Source organism: Falco rusticolus, chromosome Z (genome assembly GCF_015220075.1).
Source record: "Falco rusticolus isolate bFalRus1 chromosome Z, bFalRus1.pri, whole genome shotgun sequence".
Classification (NCBI taxonomy): Eukaryota; Metazoa; Chordata; class Aves; order Falconiformes; family Falconidae; genus Falco; species Falco rusticolus.
The window spans coordinates 48,190,931-48,211,079 of record NC_051210.1 but is presented as its reverse complement, the minus strand read 5'-3'; the positions used below and the strand labels follow the sequence as shown (position 1 = coordinate 48,211,079).

At 38.5% G+C, this 20,149-nt stretch overlaps 1 protein-coding gene across 4 annotated transcripts in view; it reads right to left on the bottom strand.

Annotated features, from left to right (window-relative positions):
- The window catches only part of SLC24A2 (solute carrier family 24 member 2), a 111,644-nt gene that overhangs the window by 15,143 nt on the left and 76,352 nt on the right, over positions 1–20,149 (bottom strand). For 3 of the 4 annotated variants that reach the window (XM_037374003.1, XM_037374005.1, XM_037374004.1), the window contains 3 exons: positions 18,688–18,738; positions 12,612–12,707; positions 10,827–10,915 (listed from right to left, as the gene is read on the bottom strand). In XM_037374003.1, the coding sequence (XP_037229900.1) occupies positions 10,827–10,915; positions 12,612–12,707; positions 18,688–18,738 (236 nt within the window). The remainder of the gene's footprint in view (positions 1–10,826; positions 10,916–12,611; positions 12,708–18,687; positions 18,739–20,149) is intronic. The other variant, XM_037374006.1, reaches the window with a different exon arrangement.

The following is a 20,149-nucleotide window of genomic DNA, read 5'->3' as shown; positions in this document are numbered from 1 at the left end:
GTGGACCAGCACCCCCAGGCCCTTTCCCACCAGGCCCTTTCCAGCCGCTCTGCCCCAGCCTGTAGCGTGTGTGGGGCTGCTGTGACCCAAGGGCAGGACCCGGCACTGAGCCCTGTTGAACCTCACAGGAATGGCCTCGGCCCATCGCTCCAGCCTGCCCAGGTCCCTCTGCACAGCCTGCCTGCCCTAAGGACAGCAACACTCCCCCCAGCCTGGTGTCACCTGCAAACTTACTGAGGGTGCACTCAGTCCCCTTGTCCAGACTGTTGATAAAGACATTAAACAGAACCGGCCCCAATACTAAGCCCTGAGGAACTCCACTTGTGACTGGCCACCAACAGCATTTAACTCCACTCACCACAACCCTTTCAGCCCAGCCATCCGGTCAGTTTTCCACTCGGTGAACAGCACAGCCATCCAAGCCATGAGAAGCCAGTTTCTCTATGACAATGTTGTGGGAAATGGTGTCAAAGGCTTTACTGAAGTCTCGGCAGACCACGTCCACAGCCCTTCCCTCATCCACTAAGCACGTCATCTTGTCATAGAAGGAGAGCAGGTTAGTCAAGCAGGACCATGCTGACTCAGCCAGACCACCTGGCTGTCCTGTATGCGCCACGTGACAGCACTCAGGATGATCTGCTCCATAACCTTCCCCGGCACCAGTGCCAGGCTGACAGGCCTGTAGCTCCCCAGATCCTCCTTGCAGCCCGTCTTGTAGATGGGCATCAGACTGGCTAACCTCCAGTCAACTGGGACCTCCCCAGTTAGCCAGGACTGCTGATAAGTGATTGCAAGTGGCTTGGTGAACACTTCTGCCAGCTCCCTCAGTACCCTTGAGTGGATCCTTGTGTGTGTCTGAGTGGTGTAGCCTGCAGGTTGTTAACCGTTTCCCCTTGGATTATGGGGCTTCGTTCAGCTCCCCATCCCGGTCTTCCAGGTCAGGGGGCTGGGTAGCCTGAGAACAACGGGTCTTACTGAGACAAAGAAGGCATTAAGTACACCAAACTTTTTTCCTCATCCTTTATCATTATGTTTCCCCCCACATCCAATAAAGGATGGAGATTCTCCTTAGCCCTCTTTTTGTTGTAAATGTATTTATAGTAAGGGGGTTTTTTTGTCTTTTGCTGCGGTGGCCACATTAAGTTCTAGTTGGCTTTGGGCCTTCAATGTCCTCCCTGTACAACCTCACAACATCCTTGTAGCTTTCCTGACTTGCCTGCCCCTTCTTCCAATGTTCATAAATTAGTTTTTTCCTGAGTTCCAGCCAAAACTCTCTGTTCATTTAGATCTGTCTTCTTCCCTGCTGGCCCACCTTTTAGCACATGGGGACAGCCCACTCCTGCATCTTTAAGACTTCCTTCTTGAAGAATGTCCATCCATCCTGGACATCTTGGCTATTCAGGACTGTCTCCCAAGGGACTACATCAACCAGGCTCCTAAACAGGCCAAAGTTGGCCCTCCAGAAGTCTGAGGTAACAGTTCTGTTGACCCCCTCCTTACTTCTCCAAGAATCGAAAACTTACCATTTCATGATCTCTGTGCCCAAAATGGCCTCCAACCACCACGCCACCCACAACTCCTTCTCTGTTTGCAAACAACAGATCCAGCAGGGCACCTTGCCTAGTTGGCTCCCTCACCAGCTGCGTCAGGAACTCCAGGAACCTCCTAGACTGTTTCCTCTTTGCTACATTGTATTTCCAGCTGACATCTGGTAAATCAAAGTCCCCCATGAGCACTCAATTTAGTGATTGCGAGACTTGTCCTAGCTGCTTATGGAATATTTAATCTGTCCCTTCATCCTGGTTGGATTGTCAATAGCAGACTCCCATCATGGTACCTGCCTTCATGGCCTTCCCCCTGATCCTTACCCATAAACACTCGACCCTTTTATCATTTTTGTCAACCTCCAGACAGTTAAAACACTCCTAACATATGGGGCTATCCACCACCTCTCCTTCCTTCTGAAGAGTTTGTAGGCATGGATTGCAGCACTCCGGTTGTGTGAGTTGTCCCACCATATTTCTGATATTACAACTATATCATAATTTTCCAGCTGCCCATTGGCTTCCAGCTCCTCCTTTGGCTGCCCATGCTGTGTGCATTGGTGTAGATGAACTTCAGTTGGGCTGTTGATCCTGCCACCTTTTTTTTGGGGATGCCCTAATTCCTATGTGACTGTTCTCAGGTGCTTCCGTGGTTTCCAACACATCAACAACCCTTATGTCTTTGCTGCTGTTTGGATCTCCATCCCCTACATACAATGAGATGGCTAAGGTGCTGTGTGCATTAGCACAGGGACATTTCAAATGTGCTCTAGTGTACTCGGAGCATCATGGGGCACACTGTTCCTCAAACATGGGTGTGCCACCTTCAGGCTTATCTCTAGCGAGCCTGGTTTTATCCCTTTCCCTCTTCAAAACTAGTTTAAAGCTCTTTCAATGAGCCCTGCTAACTTGCTGTGCAAAGATCCTCTTCCCTCTTTGAGACAGGTGTACCCCATCTCTCACCAGCAAGACTGCTGTTATGTAGATCAAACCCATGATCAATAAACCCCAAAGTCTGCCAGTGACACAGTCTCAGAGCTGGTTATTGATTTGCTGGGTCTTCCTGTTTCTTCCTTCGTCATTCGCTACAATTGGAAGGATAGAGGAGAACACTACTTGTGCTTCTAATCCCCTAACTAGTCATTAAAGGTTTAGACATAAGCTGCATTAGGTCTTCATATATAATAGTCATTAATGTGTTTCTATGAAACTCTCATTAGCTGTGATAATTATTTCTACTCTTTATTTATTGTATCCTTATTTTTCTTGCTTGTGTTTGGGACTGTCTTTTTTGTGACATATACATTTGCAGTGCTGAATATCATATGTATACTCATGCCTAGATGGGATGGATGTGGTACCCTAGTGCACATTAATCAATAATGATAACTGAATTAATTATCCAATAGGAAAATGCTCACTTTGCATATTCTACCAGGGTTAATGAGATACCTTTTTTTACACTACAAAAAATATAGTTATGATGCCCTATTTTCAAGCAATGAGATTAGAAGTATGGTTTTGCTCTGTGTTCTCTTTTACACATCTGTAACATTCTTTTCTTTTACACCACTCTATGTATACTCATAACCCTATTCTTTCCTATTTTTGCTACTTCAATTCTTCTATGTAACTCATTACAAATAATGAAAAAGGTACCAAATCTGTGGATGATTGATCTTTCACCAGTTCTTCATCCAAGAATGTCTATCTAATACTTGTCTGTAATTCCACAGAAGTCTCTTATTGGTTTGCTCTGGACTGGTCTGACAACTTTTCACAATTTCCCAAGAAAATTTTTGCAAGCAGAGGCAATGATGATATATATCATTATATAAACAATACAAACATATGGTGACACTTAATCAATAAGTATTTTGTTTATAAACAACAATTTATGGCAAACTCCATCTGCCAAAGTCACTGCTTCTAGCAAACATCAGAAAATCATTGTCTCCATGGATGCTTATGCTCACACTATCTTAGGAATAACAGTTGTTTTTCTGGCACAACATCAAACTGCATTTTTATACTTTTTTTCCTGACAGTAGAACAAAATGGAAAATAATTACAATGAACAAATTGAAACTTATCTAAAATACTGAATCTGTCACTATTTACCAACTAGTCTGTATTGTATAATAACTATAGCATATGAATTACAAATATTATACTCCGAGAGTTATTCTGTTAGCCCAACTAAGCTGAAAAGCTGAGCTATAAATTCTCATACTTGTACATCATGTGCATTTTGACTTGTGGTATCATTAATCAGTACAGAATTATCATTAGGACTCCACAAGAAAGGAAACTGCAGACAGGAGCTATTTGCAGTTCAACTTATGCTAAAGTATAGATATTGTACCACTTATAAAAAGGCAATTTCTTTCTTTGCCTGCTAGTGCTGCAAAAGTCTGCTGAGGTTTGTTTTTTTTTTTTCTTGGAAATGAAGAGCTCTGTACAACCCAACTTCTCAAAATAAGTGATTCAAGAAAAAAATATGGTGTCTTAAAATGTTACCTGTCTCAGAGGCAAGTACTGATTTTCAGAATTGAAACTGATTTTCTCCTTCAGAATAGCAAATCTCACATTAATTTATTTCACCAGAAAGGAAGAGGACAATGTCAGTTGGAGCCCTACTGTGAACTGCCTCATGTCTCTCCTTTCTGTTTCTTGTCTGTAACTTGAATCACTCATTTATGTTCTCCTACCTCTCATTTAGAAAAATAATATCTGAAAGAAGGTGAGATGCTAAGTCAGTACAGTAGTATGCAATTTCTATGGGGTAACTAAGACAGAAAACAACATCTTTCCTCATGAATTCTTGAGTAAAATTCAAGCAGGGAGTAAAATTAAATCCCTGCACTTTCAGAATACAGTCTGTATACATGGATGCTCTTCTCAGGGCAGCTAATTTGTATGAATCCTCTCTGCACTGTGAACTCACTGAGAAGAGCTACCTTTTCAGTGGAGCCTATGGGGAGAAGCAAGGCTCAGGTAGGTATTCACTCCAGACTGCTACTGCTGCTTGCATTCTCTTAGGCTCTTGCACAAATGAAAGCACTGCTCCTGGAGCTTACATGCAGTTTTTTATGTCCATGTTACTGTCAGCACACTTTGGGGAATCTGAACACAAATACTCAGAATGTAATAGTGAAAACTGCAGTCAGACCACCAGGAGAAGTAACAGCTACAGTGCGATGGAGATAGATCTGAAGAATAAGCCATTGTCTTCACACTGCTTTTCACTGTCCTAGTTTTCAAGTCAGTCAGACTGGTATACAGCAGACAAAAGTGTGGAATAGGCAACTGACTAGTCTTGGGAAAATAAAGATCAATCCCTTTTGATGGCACCGCAATTCCATCAAGTTACGAAGAGCTACACCAGCAAATAAGATGCAGGCATTTACTTCAGACTGAGTGTAGCAACTGAAAAAAAACGTTTGGGCTTTGGAGAATCTATTTTTAATGATCAATGAAACAAATACCAGAGATGCTGGAATATATCATGGCCTTACAACAAAGGCAGCTCTCATGTTCTCTACACTCTCTCTAGGACACAGAAATGTTTAATATAGCCCAGAATCATTGGCTGAGACAGAGAACACAATGAAATTCTTACTGAAATTCATATATGCTAATTTGATGTAAATGGAGTGTGTACTCCAGGGCAGCTGAGATCTGTACCTACGAGGGGCTCTGTCCTGAAACACAGCCCACCATGCTGAGCTCTTTGGTGGGGAGGGCAAAACATGCTTTATCACAGTGCTGCTCAGGCAGGCGGGCTAGGTCCAATGAAAACAATAGAGTATTTGCAGCATCTTCCTATGACATGCAAGTTGCCTTGTGTTTTCATGGAAAAGTTATCTCTGACATGGTTGGCATGTAAACATTTTCCAGTGGAGTTTCCATGGAAACAGGTAAAAGTGTGCGCATGTGTATGTGTGCGTGCGTGTATATGCGCGTGTGTGTGTGTGTGTGTGTAGGCGGGAGGAAAAGGTGTTATCTTCAGATTGGAAACTATTTTTAGGAAAGCCACAGGTTAAAACGACTACGACTGAACACACTTAATCAAATGCTTGTTAAGAAGGTGGGGGGGGGAAGGGAGACAATTGGACTTCTCAGAAGGATCATGTCTCTGAAGGGCACCCTGTAAAACATTTAATGAGATAGTCAGTGTCCTTTTAGTCTTCTTTCATTTTCAGATACATGCTCAGTACCACTTTATGAAGCTTTATATAACAGTCTTCTCCTTTGTGGCAACCTGCTAAAGGTTGAGACAGAATGCTGTAAGCAGAGCAAAATCCCTGAGGAAGATGCAATATCCAGCAGGAGGGAAGGCAATTTCTGCCTGCAAATGAAGCAGGAACGTTGTACAGACCGTATGGTGGGAGGAGGTATTGTTCCCTGCTGTGCTGGTTAGGGGCTGGGAAGACCGCAGCCATCTGTCCTTCTCAGCTGAGGGTCCCTGTTTTATCAAAGTGTAGGACATCTGCTGCTGCTTACAGTGGCAGTGGGATTATGTGAGTCTTACTGTCTGGGACAAATAACTGGGTTGATGAGGACATTTTCTGGAAAGCCTTTTTGAATTTCAGCAGCATCAGGACATACTATCTTGTTGCTCAAGGGCTTGGGCTAGCAAAAGGACAGCAGAGTTCGCTCGAGGAGAGTGGACTGACAAGAATGGAGTTAAAGGCCTGTGAAAAAGGGAAAAACAAGACAAAGGAGTTTGGAAAAGACAAAGGAAGACAAAGGGGGGGGGGGGGGCGGGGGTGAGTGGGGGCTGTGGGGAAGGAAAGAAAAGTGAAATTCAGCCAGTTCATGAAACCTTGTGAAAGTTATTAACTGACAGTGTCTGTGACACTGTCTTGTGTAGTGTTTCAGCCCTGTGTAATTGAAAAAGGAACGGAGGAAAGAATAAGAGTCTGGAAAGCAAATAAAGATGACCAAAAAACCCCTAAAGAAACCAGAAGACGTATAAAGAAAACTAAAACACGGGCATTTGGAGTGTTATGCTTTCTTAAAAAGAACTTTAATTTACAAATATATGAAAATCAAAATACAACACAAAAGCCATCTTTTTCCCCCTTTCTTGCAGTCTTAGTCTGACGCCTGCCTTTCACAAGGGTCCTTTGCTCAACAGCATACTTTTAAAAGAACAGGGGTTTTATAAGTAAGATGGATTTATTTGCATATTCTCTTTGTTCTAGTGGAACATACAATTTTTAATGTACTTACTTTCAGACAATTTTAACTCCAGTACAGAACATCATATTACTGAAGTGCTTGCATCTAGGGATTTAGACCCAGACACCATTATCTGAACCAGTGAAAAGTAAGAAAAAACCGACAAATATGACTATGCTTGTTTTGCAAGAAGGAAAAGCATGAAGACCACAGTGGAACTTGGCAATGGAGAAGAAAGAATTAGAGCCTTATGCACATCTCCTGCATCCTCATTGCAAACACATTTTAGGAATACTTGATGATCTGCTATGTAATTACACCCATTTCTGAGCCCACAGTTTTCAGGACAACATTTGTTTCCCCAAAGGTGTATTTGAAGCTTGGTTCCTCAAGATGGACAGTGTCTCTAATTTTCTCAGTTCTAAATGATCATCATTGGGACATGGAGGCACTAAAGATAAGTTTTCTTAAAAGATTTTCTAAACAGCATTTATGGATCACAAAAACGTATCTCTGGACACAGACAAGTGGAAAATTGGAGAGAAGCAATTTTATACTCTATTTCCAAATTCCGACACTACAGCATTTCCTTTTGCATCAGAGTAAGGAAAAATCATCAAACATTCAAGCTTCCAGATTGAATTCTACCCAAGGAACAGAAGCAAATGATATCCTCAGTGTAAAATGGAGAATACTTGTTCACAAAAAGATCAAAATTCAAGAGTATTTGTAGGTCACGACTGAGCTGTAAAGGGTTTGTTCTTGTTGCTCAGCTTTAATGAGTTTTTGAAAGAGGAGAAACTGTTGATGAGGACTGGCTGCATACTATTCTGTGCCTTCAGTATTACTTCCCTGAACAGAGCTGCTTTTAGAACTGATACCGTTGTCTGTGAAGATACACTATTTTCTAAGGGTACGTAGCATCTGCATAAAGTTTGGAAGAGCTTGGGAGAACAATGACAGATTTCCCTTCCTCAGTTTCTAATCTTTGTCGAAGAAAAAGGTCATGTGAATGCATGTGTGACTTGTCACCCACACTTTATAAATCAGGAGTAATTCTATTAGTGTCAATATACAAAGCAGAAGGAAGCTGAATAGCCCAGTGTTAGTTTCAGAGTGATGCAACAGCTTGGAAGGGTGTATCAGGAAGCTGTGCACAAAAACCTAGGCAATACATTGAGGAAGGTTCCCTGTAGTACAGAGTAGGCACAGGACCTCATAGTGAAGTAGGGTCCCAAGTATCACAGAGACCTATTTATTTTTCATATGGATGAGTAGACTACTTTTATTACATCTTTTCAAAAATTCCAATATATACCTCTAAATTACAAAATAGGTTCCAGCATACCAATAACTGAAGGAGCCTGAGATAGCAGCAGATGTCAGGCTATCACTGGAAGAAGATAAAATTAGAAAGACCATTGGGGAGGATCCCAGCATGGGCAATCTCAAAATGTTATTAGGGGATTGCTATTTTTTATTGTGACAGCAGAAACCTGAAGTTCCTTCAGATTGATGGAAATAGTTCTGCAGAATCACTCCTCCACCAGTTACAAACCTCCCTGCTTGCTCTGTCTTGTCATTTGGATAAGGGTAAATAATGTATCCCACCTCTGGTACAGCACAATGGTTTTTCAGAGTGTGCTAATACTTGCTGAAATTAACATAGAAGTTCCACGCCCTCACTGAAAGTTTAAAATGTCTAAAGGGAGATGAGAGGAAGACATTGCTGAGTAATGTACTCTTGCAGTAATTTTCCCTTCTTACCCTGCAGTTGCTTGAAATTGAAACCATTGTCTTGAATGATGAGGCTGCTTGACCTTGTAGATTTGTGAACAAGCTCAGAAACTGCTTCATTACAATGCAAAATGATAGCATATGGACATTGCTGTGAGATGTGATTGCTTGAGATTGCTTTTCCTTCATTGTTTTCACTGAACATTCTCAGTGGAAAAAGTCTTACAATGCAGGAGCAGTTCCCCTCTTAAGCTACTGAACTCTAATGGAGTCTATTAGAGTTTTCATACATCCCACAGACTCATTTACATACATCTTAACAAGTTACACCAGGCTAAGTCATGCCTTAGTGACCTTTGAGAACAGAAGTCTAAAAGCCACTGTGCTTTGGATTTTGGTTGCTTTTCTGTTTTTAGGGGTTTTTTTTTAAGGTTAAAAAATAGTCTAAAGACATATTTTACTGCAGTGGTGAGATCGGACTCTCAGAACAGGATCCGAAAATTGATCTTTCCTTACCTTAAAATGTTAAGTGTTGAAGTGTGGTGCTGAGATTTTTTATTACATAAATTTTACTCATCTCCTTTATGTAAGAGTAATGCTTTGTTGGGCTGACAAGGATCTTTAAGTAGCATGTCAGTCTGAACAACTTAGATTAACAGAAAAGGTAATTTAATGTTCTACTATGCTCTCCTTTCCATGAGGACTCATTATCATTACTGGTCATTTAGGATATCAAAACCCACCCGTCTCTTTAAGATCCTTCATTCTGATTCTCAATTTCTATTCCTAGAGACCAAAATTATCTTCTAACAGTGAAGAATTAAAGCTATCTGACAATATTTGGTGCACCAGCACACCAACTGGCCACAATCATCTTGTCATTTTTCCACCTTCATCTGTGTAAAGCAAACAGAATCTTTTCCCAAATACTCACCCTACTATACATCTCAGTGGTTTTTTTCAGTTTTACAGAAAAAATTTATAACCTCTCCCTGTTATAAGTATGTTTCAGTATAAATTATGCTCCTTGTGAGGGATTATTGTGTTTAGGAAGCAGCCAACAGACATAAACACACTCGATAACTTGCACACCACTTCTGTGGCTTGCAGAACCTTTCAAGGAAAGAATTTCACCTACTGTGATATTGCTCATGTCATGAAGAAGGCATGATGATCTCTGACTTGGACTAACAATTTTGTTAAATGATAAATAAGCAAAAGCAAATAAAATATCAAAACCTAAACCTGGGACAACTCAAAACATGGCCATTGTCTTTTTCACATGCTTTTTCTGTATGTAAATGGAATGCAGCTCATCCCATTTTTAATGAAGGGAAGCTCATGTTATGGTATAGACCACTGCTCAGCCATCTTTTGCAGTACCTTTCTTGTCTCACTGTAGCCTAATGAGAAGACTAGTAAACTGCATAAACAAAGCCATCATAAAAGCTTCTGTGTCAAGGGTTATTTTTAAGAAGACTTTCTCTCTCCATGCAGGTTTTGCTGTTGCAGTCTAAACCAGCAGTGTCGAAGTTTAGCAAAATCTATTCACCAGCATTTTTCTACTTGTTTGCCTGCTTGGGATGCAGGTGGTAGTGATGAAATAAATTAAATATTAAAAGACAGTTAAAAAGGGCCTGGCAGGGCCAAAATTGGCAGTAAGCTATTCTTGAGAATTACAGCTTATTAAAAAAACCCAACAAACTAACTCAACTGTATAGCTATTTCAGTAGCCATTGTGCAAGTTAAGTTACACAGTTACTTATTATCTACAAAAGGTGTATGTTAAAGTAAATACATTAAAGTGTTTAATTACTTCTTTTTCAAATTTTAACCATATGCAATAAAAGTCATAGAAACACTAGTATACTACATCTCATTCAGCTTAATTTGTTATTTGTCTCAAGGTAATAGAAAGCAGGATGGAGAAAAAGTTTGCGCACTGCTCTTCTTTTACAAGTACTTTTTAATTATCCCATGAAGCAAAACATGACAGGTTACCCTCTTAAGAGAACAGCTTTTGTTCAGTGTGATGACAAGCAGACAAGCAATTTCCATTAGCTATATTTACGGCTGCGAACATCTTATCTGATTACACAATAATACATTCCCTAAAAGAATACATTCCAGACTCCTACCTTACCTTACACTGAAGGGCAGAGAGGCACAAGAGAAGAGCTTTTATATAAGGCAAATCATACACTGGGTTCAGTTGTAAATGAAGACTAAATATATCATAGACAGTTCACATTAACAGTTTCTTGCTATTAAGATGTGTACTTCCAGTTAAATGCACAATCAAGCATCCAATATATTTACTAGCATTAAAAGAAAAAGAAGAATAAAAAATAAATTAACCTCTTCTTCAACGTTATGGGCGATTCCATTCTGTACTGGTCCTGAATCACTCGGTGGTGTTACTGCAACTTCCACTTTTGCACTTTTTTCTGTGGCATCATCCATAAACAAGAGTGAGAAAATAACAGAATAGAACATTAAGTAACAAATCTATTAGTGAAACTGCTGTTATATATTGAGTCTGAGAAAACCATCAAATACTGAAAGTGGATGAACATCTGCCTTTAAAACAGAGAGACAAAAATTCTGCCTTCTATTTGGCCAGTACACATTTTGAATAACATTCTTCTAAGTGGTGAGCTTGCATCTGAAGAAACTGTTCTACTGGTGCTCATGACCTAGAAAAAATTACATTGTTTGCAGTATTCAGTGCTCTTTGTTTATGCTCAGCTCACTCAGCCTAACACTTCAGGTAAAAAATGACATACAGCATTGTCCTCAGACATTAAACATTGCAGTTTGTTGCATTTACAGGTGAGGGGATATATTCAACAAGATACAACTTTCATAACAGAGTAACCCCTGCAATTAGTAAAGTAACTTTCAAGCTGTAACCATGCTCTTTCTCATCCAAAAAAATGTGGGAAAAGAGTAGATGGGTGGTCTACTAAGATCCAATGATAGAGGATGATTTTTAAAACAGTATCCTGTAGTCCTTATGCTGAACTTTTACAGGAATTAAAAGGGATGAAACTGGGCCTTTGATTTCTGATGCCAAATTTACTCAAATTTATTCTTACTTTGACTACCTTGGAATTATCTAAACAGTAATTGCCACTTTAAGTATGTACTAGATAAAAATGTAAATGGCTAAACTTCCCTTGGACAATATAAAGTTAAGGGGAATAGTAACATGAAATGTCTAAGTCAAGTTCAACATGTCTTATGGTATGCTCTTGTGCACAGACGGAAATACAGCTGCCTAGTTACATTACCACTATCCTGAGATTCTTTTAAATTAAAAATCCGAGATCACAGCCACAGCAGAGGTGCCAGACTATCTGTAATTATTTCAGCGCCTGTGTGTTGTCTCTTAACCTTACAGCCAGCATTATGCTTTATTAACACTGTCCCATCCAACTGCTTGATTCTGGTAGCGAACAGAATCTAAACATAGCACAAGGTCAGAAAAAGTGTCAGATAATAAAATGATTCAGCTTTTATCAGCCACATCTGCATTTGGTTTTCTAATGCACAGAACATGCCAAGGTAAAGTAGAGAAAACAGGACATTGTACAGATTTTATTTTAGTATAGGAACTTTTGAACTGAAACACAAATTCTTACCCTTAATGGAAAAGAATAGTAAGCTAATTTTGCACAATTAGCACAGATGGGCCTAAATGACTCCCAGTGAGTAGCAGATAGACAAATCAAATTTTATATATGACAGTTGTTTCTCTTGGTGACAAGGGTGTTTCCACATAAAAGACACATTGTCCTACAGCAGCTCAATAAATTCATTTAATTTCCACATATAAACTGTGAGTAAATTCTGTCTTTCTATTTCTGGCATTTCAACACATACAAAAAATCAGCAACACTTTTTTTCTTTTCAACCCTGCTGGGAGGCTTTCTAGATGCCTTAACTGACTTTCTGCTTGCACTTAACTCCTGTCCTGTCCGTAAGTTTCATACTTTTTTGTATAGGGAGCAAAAATATTTTTACTGAGATAGCAGTAAAATTAAGTAGAAGGAGAAATTAATCTCTAAGCATTTTCAAGCAAAATTAAACAGCTAAAAAGACCCTCAGGAGCAGGTGATAAATCTGTGCTGCTGCACTCACCATGATTAGCAGCTCCATTCTGCCTTTCACTGTCTTCCACCTGGCACTTCTTTTTGGCAATCTTATGCAGAATTGAGGCCCTTTCCTTGAACTTTCCTAAAAGAAAGCATTTTCATTATTAAAATGCAGACATTTTGAGACACAAAGTGTATTTGCCATAGCTTAGGCTCCATGAATCACTGCCGATAATCCATTTCCATCCATCCTCAAACAGCAAACATGTTAGTAAACGCTACCTGACATTCTCATACACACTTTTTATTCTTTAGTGGAAACAAAAATGTAATTTTTCTATTCTGAGAGCTTAGCAACAAATTGAACAAGAAACTGAAAACAAAAGCTATTATTTTTCTTCAGAAGCAGTCAGTAAAGTTCCACCTATAAGAGCGCTAGTGTAAGATTTCAGCCTAAAGAGAAGATGAACACATAAATAAAGCTATTATAAATAAACACAGTTTCAGATCTCAATTAGTAGTACAGTAAAACAGAATTTCAGATGAATCCATTTATTGAATCATGGTGACTGTGGTCACCTTTGTCACTTTGCACTCAGCTATGTGCCTGTGACTTCTGCAGATACTTCAGAAGGGGAAGAAGAAATGTCCTGAATACACAGTTCTTGTATCAGCTTCTCAAAGGTAAATTTTTTTCTCGTGCCCTGTGTTTTTTGCTTCCCATGATGTCAACCATGCAGTTCATTATCTAGACTGTCTCCAGGGCAACTCATCCTGTCTTAAGAGAGGTCCCAGGTCCTGTCACTCTTTATTGACCACTAAGTCCAAATGACACTTTCAAACTAGGTAATGTCAAAGATGGCAAATATTAAGTCAAATTCATTTAGTCCTTTCCCTACATTGGTTGATCTTTCTGTGTAAGGACTCTTTGGACAGCTCATGTCATGTAGAAAGATGACATATCTGCCTTTCTTTATTGTTATCTGCATTGTTATTGCTCTTTAGGTTTTCTTAAATCTTTTTAAAAATTATAACTGGTGGCTATAGCACAGTACACTTCTAATTAAGAACACTTTTACTATACAGGGCCCATAATTGTTTCAATACTTCATCTCCAGTTAAAAAAAACCAAAAAACAACAACAACAAAAACAAACATTGAAAACTTGTTGGTGTCCCTGTAGCAAAAACAGCGCAGGCTTTAAGACTAAAAGATATATAAATGGAATCACACAGCTGATTAACAGTGGAAAGTAAGAATGAGATGTCATGAATGAACTCAGTTGGATACAGTCACCGTTTCTAAGCTAAAATAAAAGACACATAAGAATAAATCATCAGTCAATAAAGAAATCCTCTCTTCCCTTCTCACAAATGGAAGATTCAAACCCCTGTACCAACACTTTTATATGTGAAGAAGCATATGCACAGTCCACAGGGAGTAGCAGCTATCATTTGCTGGGAAGAGGAATTTGTCAACAGCAAATCATATGGAAAGTAATAAAAATATCACAAAGATTTAATAAACTGTACTGACCTTTCAGCAATCCCTATCTTTTCACAAACACATTATGCTCCAAAAAAATAATTAGCCATTCACAATGGCAAAGATTATCTTTTTTGGTACATGGCACCTAGAATAAGATTGCCTGCAGAAGAGTATCTAAGCCTAGAAAACAGTCATAAATAGCAAGCCATCTCATTATTTCAATGCACAGGGTCAGTGGCAGAGGTTTTAGTTAGATGGGGAAGAAGAAACAGAGTTAAAGAAAAAGAAAAGCGAGAGAGAAAGGGAATTGCTTGGGATATCAGATTAGAGAAAGAAAAAACAAAGTAAAAAATGCAAAACATATTTCTAAATATTTTAAGCTGAAAGACTGAGTCAAGTCTGTTCCTAACTTTTGAAACACTAGAGGCATTTAAAAAGTGCTCATCCAGAAGCATGGCTAGATACAAAAAGATGCCTGCATAATTTTCATACAACAGGTACGTCAGTTTGCTAAGGGATCGCTTTAGGTTTCAGACTCCAACTCATGCTTCACGTTTCAGAATTTGGTTTGTGATATCCCAAATACTCGATCGCACTTTTTGCAAGTGATGCATATGATGTAACTGAGACATTTTCTGAGAATTATCTGTGGAACCATCCATGTCTTCACCTACTCCAGGATGGTGCAGGACTTTTTAATTTAAGGTTCCATTTTAAAAGTTTAATTGAAGTCATACAGAATTCTATAACAGTATTTTGTTTAAGACTGTTTTACATTGTTCAGGTTTCTTTTAATAGAGAAACTTGTGCCATTACTGAACTGAAAAGCCATGAGATTCACACTGCTTTAGATTAGCTTAACTGAGGTTATCTTAATTTTTTTTTTACATTTCCAAAAGCCTCCTGCCATCTTTAGAAGGGGCTTTACGTTGACTTTTAACATTGTAACTTACATTACTTCATTCAGGAGACTGCTTCAGAGTTATGAGTCACTATCATGGAAATTAACCTCAACATTTAAAACAGAAACTGTATTTTGTTTTCTTTTTATTTCTCAGTACATGCACGGTTCAGTTTACATTGTTTTACATCATTACTTTCCAGTTGGTTACACTCAGTTACAACTGGTGTGAGTAAACTACGAAAAGACATTAATACCAATTATCAATGCATGAAACTGAGGAAAGCAGTAGTACTAGTCTGCCTGAAGGCAGTGAGATGTAAAAAGGCAGCAGAACCTCCCTCCCCTTCCCTGAGATTTTCCTCCTCCAAACCAAACCAAAACTTGTTCCATGAAGGGGAAGCACAGAGCCACCAGGAAAAAGGATCAGCTCAGGATATTCCTGTCATCCAAATATACAGAAAGCCCAGAGTTTTCATCTTAGGCACAGATGTCCTCTCATGCTTTTTTTTCTCACCTTTAGGCGGCGTTACTAAAATAATTCATAGGAATTTTATGATGCTGATCTTATTTCTAGGAGAAGGTAGGAGCTTATGTTTCCTCTTTTAACAGTTCTATGTACTATGGATTTGACTACCTAAGAGTAATTTTCATGCCATCTGGTACCAACAGAGTTTAGGTGAATGAAAATGCTTGATTTCAAGGACCCAAAATAGGATAGTTTGTTTTAGAAAATTTTAATTAATCTAGATTCACTGAAATCAGGCAGATTTTGCAGCTCATTTTAGTTTACAAAGGATGGGATACAGGAACAGGAGATCAAGACCAGGTGATTAGCAAAGAAGGTAGCTTAAAACTTATTTGATTTTATTTGGATATATGCAAACAAATTGGTATTGTATAACACAGATATGCCTTGATCTAACTCCATGAGTTAAAGACTTCAGCTGGCATCAGTTGGCAGAGATTATCCTGATCAAGGATATATTAAAAAAACAGTCCTTAAACTAAATCTAAACTGCAGAGTACAGATCCCCTGGGTCAGAAAAGCCTTTGATTTGATAGGAATAGAGTTTATCTTCAGGAATTCGCTCATTTAAAAAAATTCAAGACTCCGCCGTTTGTCTAGTTTTCAGTCTGTGATAAATGCAAACTACTACATCTATACAGCTACAGCCAAGCTTTCAAGAAGATACCAAATCTGTGACTGCTGAGCAGTCTGAACTATGCCTACCAGTCCTGCTCGTGGCCATTTGTGGAAGTCAGCTAGTGGGTCACAACTAAACAATTCCAGTAATCCACTTCACGTACTTTCTCCTTTAACTTTAAATTCCCACAGAAGTATCAAATAAAAATACATGCAGTTTTGTCATGTTGTAGGCTGTTGGTGGAGGTTACTTGACAGCACAAGATTACTGTGAAGGTCTCTTCCCATCTGGTAGGGTATATTTTCTCCCCTAGTTGGGCCTGATCAAGCTGCAGTTAGTTTAAAGTCACTTTTAGATCAAATAGGAGCAAACAAACAATAGAGATCAGTTTCTAAGACCTGGAGCACAATGGCTCTCTGGCCATGAGGCTATATCTGTTTGTGTATTGAGCCTAACCGTTACTTTCTGTTTCTTATTGTTCTGATGTAGCAGCAAGAACAGATGCGCTTGTGCTTCTCCAGTGGAAGACTGAAAGATTTGCTATCTCTGTCCACAGGTTTGAGGACCTGGAGATAAGGATGTATATTAGAAAAAATTCCATGGATTTGTAACTGGGTTTACACGTTCCTGTGACTAACTTTCTGTACAAAATGTATAAAAAGCTCAGTCAAAAAAGAGGAAAGAGGAAAATGGATAATGCAAATAAGTGTGATGCACAGTGATAGAGATTGCACTTTTGAAAATCCAAAAAGTAAGTTTGATGATGATGACCGTTGTATTTCAGAAGGTAAGCTGTATCATAGACTCTTGTCAGTGTTAATGCTCCTTAAGGACAAAGAGCTTCCCTTCTTATTTTTGCTACTGCAAGATTTTCGCTACTGCTACAGTGTGGTTCTGGATTATTTATTCATGAGGAGTGCTTTCTGGAATGACACTGAACATTAACCGCATTACTTCAGCACAGGCACAGTATTAATATATACACATATTCTATGTATCATACTGGCATGGGTGCTTTCCTACCACAAGTTACATTTAACCGTCAATAGAGTATTTATAAATATCAGAAGGCTACCAATGTAGTGAATACTTCAGCATAAAAAATAAAAACCTTCACACACGCAACTCGGAGGCTACAATGAGAAATTACCTTTGTGTCTTGATTGTAATGAATACTGTGATGAGCCACACCACAAAAGCTTTAGCTCTAATAACTGTACCTGAATGTCCTGGGTTAATAACTCATTTCAGGTGCTTGACAGATGTATTTAAATAACATAGACACCACTGTTTGCCTGGTAAAATCTCCTCTCAGATATCATTTCTTATATCAGTGCCACTCCTATGAATCAGATGGTGAATATGGGCAACAGAGTGGTGCAGAAGGCTGCCCTATGAGCTCATGCCTGCTACAGAAGAAAACAGCATCTTCCAACATCAGGCACAAGCTGGAAGGAATCACCTCCTGCAGCCAGCCCCAGAACAGCACAGTTATATTTGAGTACCAACAACAGGTACAGAAAATGGGAAATAATGTTATCACCTTTTTTTTCCCCCGCTGGAGAAATGATCATGAGTAAGTCATAAAATTAAGGTTTTCTTAAAACCTTTTTTACTTCAAGATTAACCTAAACTAGAAAGTAACTGTGTTTTTTAAAACAAACAAACAAACAGAGAATTAAGGTATTTGCCTTATATTCCCAACATTGAAAATAAAGTAAGAATAGGCAGCTAACTTTTCTAATGGCCTCAAGCTTATTCCCATCCTCAAACACGCCAATGATTATTAAACTGAACATTCAAAGACAATCTGTCTGGCACTATATTCAGAGAGCTGGACAACAGGCCTTGATCCCACAGACAATCAGTTCTCAGTTCAATGAAACTTCCAAGTTACAGAAATGCTGACCACACTAGGACCAAAAGCTTGTGCTAGAAATTTACTATACAGTTAACTGCTTTCCTGAATTAGTATAATGAACTGCAACACTTTTGCATCAGCAGAAAAATTTCCCAAGATTTCATTGAGCCCTGATTCAGCCCCTAATTGCTTCCTTCTTGTATTGCTAGAATCAGGATTTTAAATTGCGTAAGTCTTGCATTGCAATTAAGCATACAATTAATACTCCAGGAATAGTCATGCCTAGTTCTTAAAGTTTATTCATTATATTTAAATAGTGACGGAAGTCACTTAATAATTGTTCTCAAACTGAATGATTTCAACATCAATAAATTAATTCATCTTCTTGAATGCATTGTAAAACATGGCATAAAATAAGCATCTGCAATCTATGTTATACTGTGCTGTATAATCTCTGAGTGTTGTTTTGCAAGTATGTTCTTTAACAAAAGCATTCCATTGTATTTCCTTATCTGAAATAGCAAAACTGAAACGCTGAAAACAAAAACCTCAAAAAAGAGCCATAACTGATTGCGCCATCAATGAAGACATGCAAGAAGGAGTTATTAAAAAATGGAGAAACTGAAAATAGGACTAAAAAAAATGAAGGAAAAAGTAAACACATAAAAGGCGCTTAAGAGGCTTCAAAAAAAGCTGATACAAACAATTCTAAAATATTTCTTACCTTCTTCAGTCATTGTGTCATAATATTTTAGGTTTCCATATGATCCAAGCTCTACAACATCACAGTAAAAGACACAAAGATAAGGAAGCAGCAGACATTCAAGAAATGTACATGTTTTTGCATGTGCTTCATAAACTCGAATAGTGGCTATGCAAAATTTCTGCAGGACAGTGAGCCACGGACTACAGAAATGGCAGTGCCTTCCCCCCTGGAAATTTCACAAGTCACTGGCTTTAGGTAAGCAACTTGGTAAAGTGAGATGTAGGTGAAGCACTGAAATCTAAAATTCAGCTTTTTCAAGGTGATTGACAATTTGGTGCCTCTACATTTGGGAAAACATCATAAACTGTGACAGTACCTAATCAGCAGCACCTTTGGAAACTAAGCTCTTTTAACATTCCCCAGGTCAGACATTCATATACTTGGCATCCAGCTTAAACAAAATAACCCTCAAAACACATAATCCAAAGAACTGTTCATACCGCTGTCGCACAAACATTGTTTTGATACCTGTGCTGATGTTGACTTGCTTTAGAGGGGTTACTTAATTTAACCACTCTCTTGTCACTTGTGAAGTCAGAAAAAAAGTATTTACTCAATTCATCAGGTAGTATGATGCCTAACTTAGTTAAATCATTTAAATAGATCTGAATATATTGCATTACTATATTCTAACAGGGCAGAGAAAAGAACAGAATGTAGAGATCTAGATCTTTAGGGCTACTTTATTTTTCTATGTGACACAATCTTGCACGAAATCATTTTTTTCTCCAGCGGTTGCTTTACACTTAATTTCTTAAAGCACTTTTTTCTTAAAGTTTGGCATATATGTAAATATACATATATATAAAACCACAATAATTAATGTAGCTCTGCAAAACAGGACAGATTAAAATTACGCACAAGAAGGAATTTGTAAATGATTTGTCTGAGGAATTTGTGGATGATTTCACTCATTATTTTTATATAAATTTTTACAACTGAGCTTCTGAGCATCCAACCTTTGACAGAGTGTAATCATTAAAAAATGGGTACTTAACAGTTTGGTAGTGCTGTTTTCTTTGAAAATATTCTCTCTTCATGTTTATGAAACAGCTTAAGCAATTAAAAGTATAAATGCTGCCCAATTATTTTGGTTTTAGCTAATATACCTCATCATCTTTCAATATTTTTCCACATAGGTGGATTTCAATAGAGGTATGGCTATTAGTTTTTAACTGTAAAATACTGAGATGATATGTAAAACTGATACTTTGAAATATCCTTTAAAAAAACCCCTATTTGCAGGTACCTGAATCTGCCAAATGAACATTGCTTACATCATTTGCAGAGACAGAGAACACTTTATGCCATGGAACTAGAAAATACAGTATATTATCACTGTTTATTTTTTTAAATAATTATGAATGGATTGTAGTGATTTTTTTCATAGACATACTTTATCAAAACAAATCACAAGTAC